Below are 14,476 nucleotides of genomic sequence, written 5' to 3'. Positions count from 1 at the left end.
CTCTCCTTCCCGGTCGGGTCAAGGCTAATCACTCTGCTAATAACTGGCTGCGGTGGTCACCGCTGTGCCTAGTGATTGGCTGAGAAGGCCTTTACTGCATGACAAGACCGGACCAGTAAAGAGAGACCACCTTGGACAGGTAAGAGTAGAAAATGTCAAAACAGAGGATTGTTAAGGAAAAGTATCAATTGAAAAAAAAAAAAATTTGTAAAAATTTTACCCTGCTGGATAACTCCTTACAGGGGCTGTCCAGGATTTTGATACCGATAGCCTATCCTCAGGAAAGGCCATCAATATTAGAATCGGCAGGGGTCCAGCTTCTTAAACTCCTGCTGATCAGCTGTTCTGTAGTAGCTCCAGCGCCAGAACTACACGGCTCTGTCCATTGTGTAGTAGATGGAGCTTAGAACTGCAGCTCTGCTCTTATTGAAGTGGTTGGGGCAGTATGGGTTGTCGAAATTCTTCAGATCTGAGATTGATGGTCTATCCTGAAGATAGGCTGTCAATATCAAAATCCTGGACAACCCCTTTAAAAGCATGTAGCAGGCAATTTCATTACATTGCCTGGCAGCTCCATCAGTCTGCTATAACCAGCAGCTTTATTCATTACTAGGAGAAGGACCCGGCTTTCTACGGGCATAATTCATGTAATGTTTGTGTTTGTCGTTAAAAGATATCGACAGTATCCCCTATAACAGTGACCCCTACAGCACCCCGCCCCCATAACAGTGACCCCTACAGCACCCCGCCCCCATAACAGTGACCCCGCCCCCATAACAGTGAACTCCACAGCAGTGCCCCCACCTTAACACTGACACACCCCCCCCCCACCACCACCACCACCACCACAGTGCCCCGCCACTTTAAAATGGGACCTCCACAGCAGCCCATCCCCTTAATTTTGACCTTCACAGCAGCCCGCCCCTTTAACCGTGAGTTTCACAGCCCCCTACTCCCTTGACAGTGACCTCCTCAGGGGCCCGACCCTTAACAGTGACCTCCACAATACCCTGCCCCTTTAATGCTAGGACTACACGACAACATGTGTCATGCGACATTTTGTCTCAACAATTTTTATAATGATAGAGTATAGTGTCGAACTTCGACATGTGACATGCGGCGACTGCGACACGACCGTTGCAAAAAATCCGTCCATAGACTATCATTATAAAAATTGTCGCGTGACAAGACACATGTAGCAGTGTAGTTGTGCCCTATGTGTTGCATGACACGTGTCGTCGTGTAGCCCTAGCCTAAAGCTGACCTACAGAAGTGAAGAAAAATGGCTGGGTTATTATAAAAACCTGGAGTAAAACTGGAGACTAAGGGCCTGCGAGCTTCTATTGGCTGATAAGGGACATGTGACTGTGTATGGCAGTTGGGATATGAAGAGAAAGACTTGCAGGCTTGTATTGGCTAATGCAGGCCATATTTGAGGAATATCTCAGGAACGGTACTCACTAGAGAGCTGCGACCCCCACAAGATTTCTTTTCAGGTAGCAAGGGATGGCTATACCAAGTTTAGTTGAAATCGATGGTTGCGTTTTTGAGTGATCGCGGAACATACATACAGTACCATACTGTATGATAGATAGATATAGATAGATAGATAGATATCTATGGGAATGGCTGATGAAAGCTTATATTGTACTATGTCCACCCAAAAGTCATCATTCTATTTTTATTCTATTATTCTACTTTTTCCATCAATCATACAGCATCATGAACTTTATAGGATTTTTCGTTATTACATTTCTCATTTATATATAATACACATGTTTTAAAGTAATTGGGCTGGTGGTAGTAAAGCAGCAGAAGCGGGGGTAGATTTTTGAAGGGACACTAATTTTTAATTACATTTTGTAATGAAAATGTTTTGTTTTTTTTCTTTTTACAACATTGGGGAATCTTATTATTTCAGACCTGCTAGGCCTATGCCTGGTGTAGTTGCTCGGGCAGCTCTGTAAATATACAATGTCACAGGTACTGTACCAGGACAGCCCATTGTGTATTTAAACAGTTAAATGCACATATGAGAAAAGTGTTTAATTTCATAAATAAAGAAAAACTGGAATGGCCCATAAAGGGGATTATTTACTAGGTAGGAAAACATTGCCAATGATAATGCAACATATTCTACAAAATTATTTAAACTATTGTGACTCTCCAATTGATGGCCAACCCATCAACATCTGATCGGCAATGGTCCAACACCTCACACAACCCCCATCCCAATCATCTCTCAGGGTAGAATCGGCACCAAATCTAAACAGCTCCGACCATTGTGTAGTGGATAGACCTGGGTACTGCAGTGCTGCTCCCATTCACTACAACTTTGTCCATTACACAGTGGATGCAACAGTGCAGTATCAGAACCTGAGCTACAGCAGACCAGCTGATAAGCAGGGGTGCTGAGGATAGTCCATAATAGTAAAATCCTAAAAAAAAAAAAAAACTTTAAAGGCTATGTACACCTTTAGGGGCAATTTTTTTTTTATTATTATTATTGCATTGTTCTTATTTTGAAAATAATTTTTTCAATTGGTCTTTATTAAAAATTTGGAACCAGCCTTGAGTTTATCTAGTAGCAGGATCTGAATTTTCACTCTTTTCCATCAGGCAGCTCAGCTAATGGCTCCTTATCTCTGATCTCCTAAACACTCATAGCTCAGTTCTTATCTTACTAATAAGAATGTGGCTTAAAGACCTTTTAGTAATTTAGAGATTAGGTTTATTAGGGGATGGCACAAAGTGAAAGTAAAATGTATGAATCACACAGCTGGAAAAACAGTTAACCCTTTGTAAATATAAGGTACAATTCCTGTTCAGATATTTTACCCTCTAGCGCTGCAAAATCCAGGACACAAGTGAGTAGAAATAGTCCACACAATGAAATAGGGAAAAAGGATTGCGCTGCAGGAGAGTATGCTTAATAATTAAAGTCCAAAAGTTATTTGTGTTATATTGTCTATTGTTCATCCATACACATCAAACACAGCTGCGGTGTGGAAATCTGAAATAAAATAGAAACCGCACTATGGTGTAGTAGCTTCTCAAAAGGAGTGTCACCTGATAACAGGTTATACTCACAAGACAAGTTTTGGAGCAAGTTACACCAAAACTTGCGAAATTTGCGTTCTTTGTGAGTATAATAAATCCTTTTTATTCAACACTGTGGTACGTACTTCACTATTGGTTGACATCTTTTCTCCGAGACCTCGAAGAGTGTGGAGTTCGGTGATATCCTGCTTAAGTGGTGCTCATTTTGGGATCTTGCTTGTGCAAGATTTCACATAAGCGGTAAAGCACCCTGTCCGTCCGTGTGGTCTAGTGAACGACATCCAAGGTGTGCAGCTCCTGGGTGGATGACAGCGCTGAGCCTGCTTTTTACGCCTAATACCATCTGAGTCTTGTGAGTATAACCTGTTATCAGGTGACACTCCTTTTGAGAAGTTACTACACCATAGTGTGGTTTCTATTTTATTTCAGATTTCCACACCGCAGCTGTGTTTGATGTGTATGGATGAATCTGACTGAAGATTTCCATAGACAATAGAACACAAATAACTTTTGGACTTTAATTATTAAGCATACTCTCCTGCAGCGCAATCCTTTTTCCCTAGTTAACCCTTTGTGACAGAACGGCAGAATTATTATTTTTTTTTTATAAAACCGTTTGAAAAAAATAATTTTTAACCCAAAATGAGTAAAATGCAATCATTAACAAAAATTGCCCTCAAAGGTGTACACAGCCTTTAAGACACTTGATTCCTCCAAATAACAACTTAGTGAGATTGCATTACCTGGTGTAATGATGATATTATTTGACTCTCGGATCAACTCGACTGCATTGTCTAGATTGATTTCTGTGTGGGTACCAGTGATCTCCATAGGTTTGCCACCAGCAGTAGATGTGGTTCCAAAGCCTCCGAGGATCACATTAGCAAGCGATCTGTTCATGGCCTAATGAAATGAGATTAAGATGTGAAAAAAAAAAAATTATATATATAATATATATATATATATATATATATATATATAACACATACAGTACAGACCAAAAGTTTGGACACCTTCTCATTCAAAGAGTTTTCTTTATTTTCATGACTATGAAAATTGTAGATTCACACTGAAGGCATCAAAACTATGAATTAACACATGTGGAATTATATACATAACAAAAAAGTGTGAAACAACTGAAAATATGTCATATTCTAGGTTCTTCAAAGTAGCCACCTTTCGCTTTGATTACTGCTTTGCACACTCTTGGCATTCTCTTGATGAGCTTCAAGAGGTAGTCACCTGAAATGGTTTTCACTTCACAGGTGTGCCCTGTCAGGTTTAATAAGTGGGATTTCTTGCCTTATAAATGGGGTTGGGACCATCAGTTGCGTTGTGGAGAAGTCAGGTGGATACACAGCTGATAGTCCTACTGAATAGACTGTTAGAATTTGTATTATGGCAAGAAAAAAGCAGCTAAGTAAAGAAAAACGAGTGGCCATCATTACTTTAAGAAATGAAGGTCAGCCAGTCCGAAAAATTGGGAAAAATTTGAAAGTGTCCCCAAGTGCAGTCACAAAAACCATCAAGCGCTACAAAGAAACTGGCTCACATGCGGACCGCCCCAGGAAAGGAAGACCAAGAGTCACCTCTGCTGCGGAGGATAAGCCTCAGAAATCGCAGGTTAACAGCAGCTCAGATTAGAGACCAGGTCAATGCCACACAGAGTTCTAGCAGCAGACACATCTCTAGAACAACTGTTAAGAGGAGACTGTGTGAATCAGGTCTTCATGGTAGAATATCTTCTAGGAAACCACTGCTAAGGACAGGCAACAAGCAGAAGAGACTTGTTTGGGCTAAAGAACACAAGGAATGGACATTAGACCAGTGGAAATCTGTGCTTTGGTCTGACGAGTCCAAAGTTGAGATCTTTGGTTCCAACCATCGCGTCTTTGTGCAACGCAGAAAAGGTGAACGGATGGACTCTACATGCCTGGTTCCCACCGTGAAGCATGGAGGAGGAGGTGTGATGATGTGGGGGTGCTTTGCTGGTGACACTGTTGGGGATTTATTCAAAATTGACAGCATACTGAACCAGCATGGCTACCACAGCATCTTGCAGCGGCATGCTATTCCATCCGGTTTGCGTTTAGTTGGACCATTATTTATTTTTCAACAGGACAATGACCCCAAACACACCTCCAGGGTGAAGGCAAAAGGGCCAACAAGTGCTAAGCATCTCTGGGAACTCCTTTAAGACTGTTGGAAGACCATTTCAGGTGACTACCTCTTGAAGCTCATCAAGAGAATGCCAAGAGTGTGCAAAGCAGTAATCCATGCAAAAGGTGGCTACTTTGAAGAACCTAGAATATTACATATTTTCAGTTGTTTCGCACTTTTTTGTTATGTATATAATTCCACATGTGTTAATTCATAGTTTTGATGCCTTCCGTGTGAATCTACAATTTTCATAGTCATGAAAATAAAGAAAACTCTTTGAAAGAGAAGGTGTGTCCAAACTTTTGGTCTGTACTGAATATATTACACACTTTACTGAAAAAGGGTGCATTCACACGACCGTACCAATGGATCTGTATCTGTTCCGCAATTTTGCGGAAAAGGTGTGGACCCATTCATTTCAATGGGGCTGCAACAGATGCAGACAGCACACCGTGTGCTGTCAGCATCCGTTGTTCAGTTCCGCGACCGCGCAAAAAATATAGAGCATGTCCTATTCTTGTCCGCAACCGCGGACAAGAATAGGCACTCTATATAGTACGGGCCATGTGTGGTAATCGAGACGAGGAACACACATGGCCGGGATCCACAATTTGCGGACTGCAAAACACTTACGGTCGTGTGAATGTAGCCTAAATATGACAAACCACGCAATCCCTAAAAAACACAAAGGTTACACAAGTAACTAGTAACGTAACACAATACGCCTATTCACAAGCTGAAGATTATACCATCAAATCTGAGGAACAGAAGGATTGTGTTTAGTCTGTGACTAGCAGTCGTAATTGGTATGTCAGGTATGTAGAAGACGATTCTCTCATGATGAAGTCTCCAGTGGCATAAATGGGTATTAACTTGATTTTACTTTGATACAGTTCAAAAGGGGTGAGAATAGACAAAACATTGCAGACGCTAATCTCTCAAAAATTAGACTAAAAAATGGCCCACTCTGCTACAAAGGGACATTTCACAGCTAAACCTTTCTATAAAGATTACATTTAAAGCACATTCTAAAATTCAATACATGGGACTCTGAGACCATATACCTGCCTGCTACTGTCAGCAGTACACAGAAACAACAATCTGTCATCAGTCCTAAAGGGAATGCAACATCAGAAAATGACATTCTTTAAATCCAGTTTTTTATATTAAATATATTTGTAAGATTGTTTTGGTTATTTTTCTTTCATTTTCCATGCCACTACACTTAAAAAAAAATATATATGAAAATCAGTAAGTAAGTGATGGTCACAGGTTATCTACCCTCCCTACCTGCACAATCACCTCTGCACAGATCACAGAGCATGCCCACAACACTCTCCAATAGAAGTCTACGAGTCATCACCACTCTACAGGTTTCTATGGTCCATGAGGCTGCTGGAAAGCATAGGTCTGAATGCTTGTTTCCATCACCCACTACCACCAACTACTAGCAATCTGAAGGCACGGTACAGCCCTGGAAAGCTCTGACTCCTCTAATATTTACGAGGCACAACGCTGTACTTTTACAAGCGGCTTTGATTTATTTTAATCTATTTAGACATAAAATTATAATGGGGCACTAGATTTCCTTAAAAGGGTTATCCCATGAAAATGATTAATCACCTATCCACAGGATCTCTGGGACCTCCTGTGATCAAAGAAAGTGAGGTCCCCGTCCCCTCTATGAATGGAGCAGTAGTACACCTGTCGGCCCACTGCTACATCCAGTTTTGTCAGTCCCATAGCAGTGAAAGGAGTGGTGGACTGTCAGACACACTACCCCTCTATAAAAAGGGAACCCCCTCATTCTCTGGATCTCAGGGGACCCCGGTTGTCAGACCATATAAATCAATTATTTATCATCATTTTTGTGGGATAACCCCTGTAAATGTTCCTCTTTTTAATGCTCTGCTTTGGAAAGCCAGGTCTATTACTACTATACAACTGCCCAAAAGTGTAAAAAAAAGTTAAAACCCAATAATGAACTTTTCTATGCACAATCAAAATCTTTATCACCCTTACATGACAAATCATCAGACTGCCATAATGTATTTTAAATGAGGTCAAGCACACAAAAAAAATTTAGACATTGCGTGCGCGGCAAGTACACATGTGCCAGGCAACTCCAGCTCCGCACAGACACACACTTGCTGTGGCCTCAGACTGACCTGGCAGATTATCTGCTTATACGCATCTAATCACTCCGTGTCTGCATCATCAGACACAAAAGTGCCAAACAGCGCTGGAGTCCCCAGAGGAAGGTCTCCCCAGACACGCACAGCATTGGATAACACAACAACTATGCATCCAGCCTGTCATACGAAATGTTCTCCAAAGAGGAATGCTGGAGCAATCAAAATATTTCGACTGTCACCTCCTCATCTGTAACAGATTATCTCCAGCAGATAATCCTGTACGCTGGGGCCGCTCGCCGACATTATGTAATGTCTGAATGCTGCCCCACTGTGGCGAGACCAGCCTACGACGACAAGACAGCACAGGAGAGTTACTGAATACAGATCACTGCAGGGCACTTTAATATCTATAGTCCAGGAGGAGGTAAGCATGGTGCATCATGAAGACCTAGGCTGCTACCGGGACCCCCTTTCAGCGGTATGGTCTTGGATAGATTTGTCTTTGCGCAAGCTCGAGCACCGCAAGATTACGGCGTTCTGACTTTGTGAGCAAGGAGGAGACTCGTGGATACAGGCGATGCTGGGCTCCTTCACAGGCGGGCATGGCTGGGCTCCAGAGCGCTTAGTGCAGCCCCTTGGGCTCCTTACCAGGCTGATTTACATATATATAAAATAATTTTTTACACTCAATAAAACCACTCAGATATGGGACAGCTATATTGCGGACATGCTAGCGGCGATCTAGCCGTGCATGTCCGCATCTCTATAGGGTAAAAAGAAGTGACAGAATCCCTTTAAGGCTCATCCACACGGGCAGTTTGTGGAACCATTCACTTTAATGGGTCCGCGAAAAACCAGGAATGACTCAGTGTGCATTTTTTTTCCGTATGTCCGCGAGGCGTTCCGCAAAAAAGATAGAACTTGTCCTATTCTGGTCCGTTTTGCGGACAAGAATAGGCATTGTTACTATGGATCCCCCCAAAAAATAGATGCAATATAATGTTAACCATATTTTGGCGGATCTGTGTTTTGCGGACTGCAAAATGCATACGGTCGTGTGCATAAGCCCTTAAAAGGGTTGTCCTCCAGGAGTTTTTTTTGTTTTTCTTTAATTAATCCCGCAAACAGCAGAACATGTGAAGAGTGCAACATTTACTCGCTGCCCAATGCTGCGTTCAGGCTGTCTCCACCCCTAGCGGTAGGCCATTTGCTGGGTCGTATGCACACATCAACGTTGAGGCTAGTCATTGGCTGCAGAGGCAAATGTGAACCCTGTCCGTGCTGGATGTTTACAGCTAGGGACCAGAAGTCCGGTGAAAACAGAGCAGTGGGGAACAGGCAAATATATGTCTTTGACAGGTCCCACTGGGTGGGGAAATTAAAACAAAAATAAAAATCTTTGACAACCCCTTTAAGAACCTTGTGTTTTCCTTGCCAAATTCTGGTGGTCATAATTTTTATTTCAGGAGGACATACTTGCATGAAGCCTTAGTTTTTCTGCAAGAATAACTGTACTTTATTTTGACATTTATAAAATTAAAAAGCAAAAACAAAAAATGGTTTTTATGCCATTCACTAACCACCTAAAATAACTAAACTGGCAGCTTATTACAGCAGTAACCAGTAAGTAAATAGTACGGCTACTTGGTAATAGCTATTCAATAAAATATATTCACACAATAGACATATAGATACTCCAAAGACATACTGATAGGGACCTTAGATTGTGAGCCCCGTTGGGGACAGGAGTGATGCTAATGTCTGCAAAGCGCTGTGGAATATAGCTATAGAAGTGCATAAATATATAAATAATTTTATACTTTTTTCATAGATATTTTAATTAATTTACACTTTTTTAAGTCCCATAATGGGAGTTTACCCTACCAGGCAGCCCTGTCTGCATATGAGCTCAGATCGCGTCACTGGACATCCCTGTGATACAGTCAAAGAGGGATCATTTTGATTAGTGCAATCTGCTTTGATCTCAGTCTACACAGTACCGCCATCATAGCTGAAGTCCTGACCCAGCGCAGGTCTGCTGCAGACTCCTGCCTGCGCTGTGCTACTATGGCGTGGGTTGGAAGGGGTTAAGCTACAATCCTCAATACCGCCTGCCTCCATAAACACCATAAAAGCAAAAGGTACAGTAGACACAAGGTCAATAAAAGCTTTATTACATGGGGTTATCTATTCTAGACATATCCTCTTAGGCCTCTGACAGTCTTTCTCTGGAGGACCCAACACCTCCATGCACTGCACAGGCAGCCTACTGACTTCAATAGGAACCATGTAATGCTTTGTTTTCCCCTGTGGTGGCGCTGCAGGATAATGTAAGACTCTTGATAAGATCCAGCCAGGATCGTTCATTTATGGGGGGGGGGGGGGGACTGAAGTTTTAAGACTTTTACTGGGTGGTATACAGATGCTAGCACGGTCTGCAGTTGGACCACTCTCATAATGGAGGATAACCACAAAGCTCTTACCAATTTTGCAATGTCTTTTTACAAGCAGACACACTTGCAAACTGTAAATCAGTCGTCTGTAATACAAGGAAGAGCGCAGACAGGAGCCTGGACACAAATTACACTGATGGTCTAAATAGAAAACAAACAAACAAAAAAATCTCCTCGGCCCGCCAATAGCAGCTATGACATCAATAGACTTTATGGTCAATTAGCTTCTATGGAATGACTGTTAGTGTGGTCCAGGGTACGAGGGAGGGGGGGTAATATTGGGTAATCCCAGCACGTGGGGGCGGTGACGGTAAACAGAGGGCATTGCCTATCATTAGGTCTTCTCAAAAAGAGTCTGATTTTGTGCATTTCCATAAGCCACGTACGCGCCCTTAATTATTTTGATTTTTACGAGACTTAGCAACTTTTCCGCACAAATCAACCGGTTTAGAAAAATTAGAATTCACCGCGCAGCCATTACATGACTCGGAGGTAAACAAACGTGTTATCTGTACGCTTTAAAGTAAAGCAATTAAAGATGACACTGATTAAAAGCACACAATATGGAAGACAGCCGCAAATTTGATGCAGACCCCCTCAATTTCCTCATTTACATGCTTCCCCTGCCCATCAAGCCACTTCTGACATCAAAGCACGCCGCCGCATTTAACCCCTTAGTCATCAGCCAGGGGAAAGCATTAAAGGCAGCAGATTTACTGGATTCTCTGACTCATTAAAGCTTGCATCAACTCGCTTCTTTGAAATAATAATTATTTTAGGGGCAGGAAAGTTTTTTTTTTCCGCCTGTGTGTGGTTTAAACAGGAAGAGCCCGTTTTACTTCTGAAGCGCTGGCTGCCTCTGGCCCCATCTGGCAACCTCCACCGCTAAACAGACCACAAAGACGACCCTATCATTACAATGGTTTTGACCCCCCAAAAAACAAAAAAACAAAGTAGGACACGTTTGACAGCTTTATCTCTGGTGAGTAAATATATGTACTTAGAATGACGTCAGACAATTGCTATACAGGCAATTCCATGATACACAGTGCATTAGGATACGCGTTGTCCCATGTACTCGTCTGCTCTTCTACTTACCACGCACATGATGTAAGATAGGATTGCTCCAGAGGAACCAATGAGAGCACCAACGATGGTCAGCAAGTTGTTATTCAGCAGGAATCCTTCAGCACACAGGGCCCATCCAGAATAACTGTTCAGCACTGTAATGACCACAGGCATGTCAGCTCCACCAATGGCCGCCGTCAGGGTGACGCCCTGTGACAAACACAAAAAGGACACTGACTGATGGTGTATCCTAAATCTGATAGGTGGGGTCAGACTCTCGGCACCCCCACCAATTAGCCATATAAAATGGCCTCTACAAAGTTAACCAGACATGGTTCCGAGTTCAGTAGCCGTTGTGACTGAACAAGGCGCTCAGGTAAACGTAGCTGCCTCCTGACAGCTTACCAAGCATGGCGCCGTACATTGTATAGTGGCCGAGATTGGTATTGCAGCTATTCATGTGAATGGGGCTGAGCTGCACCTAGGCAGATGAACACCACTTTAATGGCATAGTGTAGGCTGCGAGAAGCTACTGAATCTTTCCAGAAGATAGGTCATCAGTAAAAGTATGGTGTATTTCTTGGCAAAAAAATGAAGGGGAAGAAGCACTCAGTGGAGAGCCAGTGCCCCTTCAAATAGCTGAGGGTGCAGAGAGTCCCTACCAACCCTATACTGATGGCCTATTGTAACGATAGCATCTGCCTGTGTCTATTGTGGTCATCAGAAAAAGTCACGTATTGCTGCACTGGGGGCTGAAGTATCCATAAGTTCAACCAAAGTCTGCTCTAATGTGCTGTAAAGAGAATCTCCACCTTGTCATTTCTGGGTCCAACATTTTGTGCCGACTATAGGGGGCTGAGTTCCAATTCATACTGGAGGGTGATGCCAAGTCCTCCACAGACTGCAAATTTTTGAAAGATTTACACAAAAGGGGTTGTCCCAGACTAGGGGAAAGTGGGGCACAAGCAAAGGATGGTGTAAAATAAGACAATAAGCATTACTTACCTGTTAAATCACCAACGCACCATGCCACCGCTCTTCCGTTCTCCCTGCCGGTCTCTTTACGGGGCTTGCAGCGCCGACATCACATCGACATTTGATCACAGCAGTCAACTGAGGCTGATCACGAGTGTTTGACATGACGCCACTGCTGCAGCCCTGTAAACGGAGATCGGGGGTAGAACCGGAACAGCAGCCCTGACGCAGCAGGCAATTCAACAGACAAGTAATGTATATTTAGTTATTTTACACCCTCCACCTACCTGTACCCAACTTTTTGCTAATCTTGGATAGTCCTTGTCAATGTGGTGCTTAGTCCTAAACATCTACAGAATTTTAATTTTCATATAACCATGACTTTATCTCTTTCCCACTATATTAACTCCACAAAATTGCCTTGTAGTACTTTTCTGCCTTCAGTTCAATGGCAATTATTTCTTGGCTTGAAGTCCAGCATTAACAGACAGAGTGTATGAAGGTTAAGCTTCCTGGGAAACCAGACTGTCAAACATGACTAGGCTTAGGTCTCCCAAACAGCAGGATGACTATTCGTCCACACATCTGGTCACCTGAAGGCAGAGCAGTCAGTCGTGACCTACCATAACAGCAGAGAGGGCGGACACAGAGCCCAGGCATGTCATGCCGGTCGTGTAGCTTGGGTCCAGCATGTATGGGATCATACCACCAACACTGGCAGCAAGTAAACCAGCATTCAACGCATGTCTTCCTGGCAGCAGCAGGGGAGCAGAGTTGAGGACACCTGGCAAAGAAAAGAAGCGGCAATGTTACCCAGCGGAGTATGGATAGGTCCTTACATGCAAAAAGTACTAATTCTCCCAGCACTGAGCACATCTGCCATCTTGTGCCTCAAGCCCAGTATTAATACAAGACTTCCTTCACACGATCATATTTATTTTGCAGTCTGCAAATTGTGGACCCACAAAATACGGATTCCATCTCTGTTGCATCCGCATTTTCTGCAGACATATTGACTTCACTAGGTCTGTGGTCCACATTTTGCTGCCATGTATAGGACATGTTCCACATTTCTGCGCAACAGACATACAGGTCCTTCTCAAAAAAATTTCATATTGTGATGAAGTTCATTATTTTCTGTAATGTACTGATAAACATTAGACTTTCATATATTTTAGATTCATTACACACAACTGAAGTAGTTCAAGCCTTTTATTGTTTTAATATTGATGATTTTGGCATACAGCTCATGAAAACCCCAAATTCCTATCTAAAAAAAATTAGCATATTTCATCCGACCAATAAAAGAAAAGTGTTTTTAATACAAAAAACGTCAACCTTCAAATAATTATGTTCAGTTATGCACTCAATACTTGGTCGGGAATCCTTTTGCAGAAATGACTGCTTCAATGCGGCGTGGCATGGAGGCAATCAGCCTGTGGCACTGCTGAGGTGTTATGGAGGCCCAGGATGCTTCGATAGCGGCCTTAAGCTCATCCAGAGTGTTGGGTCTTGCGTCTCTCAACTTTCTCTTCCCAATATCCCACAGATTCTCTATGGGGTTCAGGTCAGGAGAGTTGGCAGGCCAATTGAGCACAGTAATACCATGGTCAGTAAACCATTTACCAGTGGTTTTGGCACTGTGAGCAGGTGCCTGGTCGTGCTGAAAAATGAAATCTTCATCTCCATAAATCTTTTCAGCAGATGGAAGCATGAAGTGCTCCAAAATCTCCTGATAGCTAGCTGCATTGACCCTGCCCTTGATAAAACACAGTGGACCAACACCAGCAGCTGACATGGCACCCCAGACCATCACTGACTGTGGGTACTTGACACTGGACTTCAGGCATTTTGGCATTTCCCTCTCCCCAGTCTTCCTCCAGACTCTGGCACCTTGATTTCCGAATGACATGCAACAGTCCAGTGCTGCTTCTCTGTAGCCCAGGTCAGGCGCTTCTGCCGCTGTTTCTGGTTCAAAAGTGGCTTGACCTGGGGAATGCGGCACCTGTAGCCCATTTCCTGCACACGCCTGTACACGGTGGCTCTGGATGTTTCTACTCCAGACTCAGTCCACTGCTTCCGCAGGTCCCCCAAGGTCTGGAATCGGTCCTTCTCCACAATCTTCCTCAGGGTCCGGTCACCTCTTCTCGTTGTGCAGCGTTTTCTGCCACACTTTTTCCTTCCCACAGACTTCCCACTGAGGTGCCTTGATACAGCACTCTGGGAACAGCCTATTCGTTCAGAAATTTCTTTCTGTGTCTTACCCTCTTGCTTGAGGGTGTCAATGATGGCCTTCTGGACAGCAGTCAGGTCGGCAGTCTTACCCATGATTGCGGTTTTGAGTAATGAACCAGGCTGGGAGTTTTTAAAAGCCTCAGGAATCTTTTGCAGGTGTTTAGAGTTAATTAGTTGATTCAGATGATTAGGTTAATAGCTCGTTTAGAGAACCTTTTCATGATATGCTAATTTTTTGAGATAGGAATTTTGGGTTTTCATGAGCTGTATGCCAAAATCATCAATATTAAAACAATAAAAGGCTTGAACTACTTCAGTTGTGTGTAATGAATCTAAAATATATGAAAGTCTAATGTTTATCAGTACATTACAGAAAATAATGAACTTTAT

At 42.9% G+C, this 14,476-nt stretch overlaps 1 protein-coding gene across 2 annotated transcripts in view; it reads right to left on the bottom strand.

Moving 5' to 3' along the window:
• NNT (nicotinamide nucleotide transhydrogenase) overlaps window positions 1-14,476 on the bottom strand; it is a 102,709-nt gene that overhangs the window by 23,091 nt on the left and 65,142 nt on the right. For both annotated transcript variants that reach the window (XM_044276216.1, XM_044276217.1), the window contains exons 16-18: window positions 12,475-12,635; window positions 10,907-11,086; window positions 3,804-3,963 (exon numbers count right to left, since the gene is read on the bottom strand). In XM_044276216.1, the coding sequence (XP_044132151.1) occupies window positions 3,804-3,963; window positions 10,907-11,086; window positions 12,475-12,635 (501 nt within the window). The remainder of the gene's footprint in view (window positions 1-3,803; window positions 3,964-10,906; window positions 11,087-12,474; window positions 12,636-14,476) is intronic.

The sequence above is a fragment of the Bufo gargarizans genome, chromosome 1 (assembly GCF_014858855.1).
Source record: "Bufo gargarizans isolate SCDJY-AF-19 chromosome 1, ASM1485885v1, whole genome shotgun sequence".
NCBI lineage: Eukaryota > Metazoa > Chordata > Amphibia > Anura > Bufonidae > Bufo > Bufo gargarizans.
Note: the sequence above shows the minus strand (reverse complement) of the source record. Positions and strands in the feature narration are given on the sequence as shown.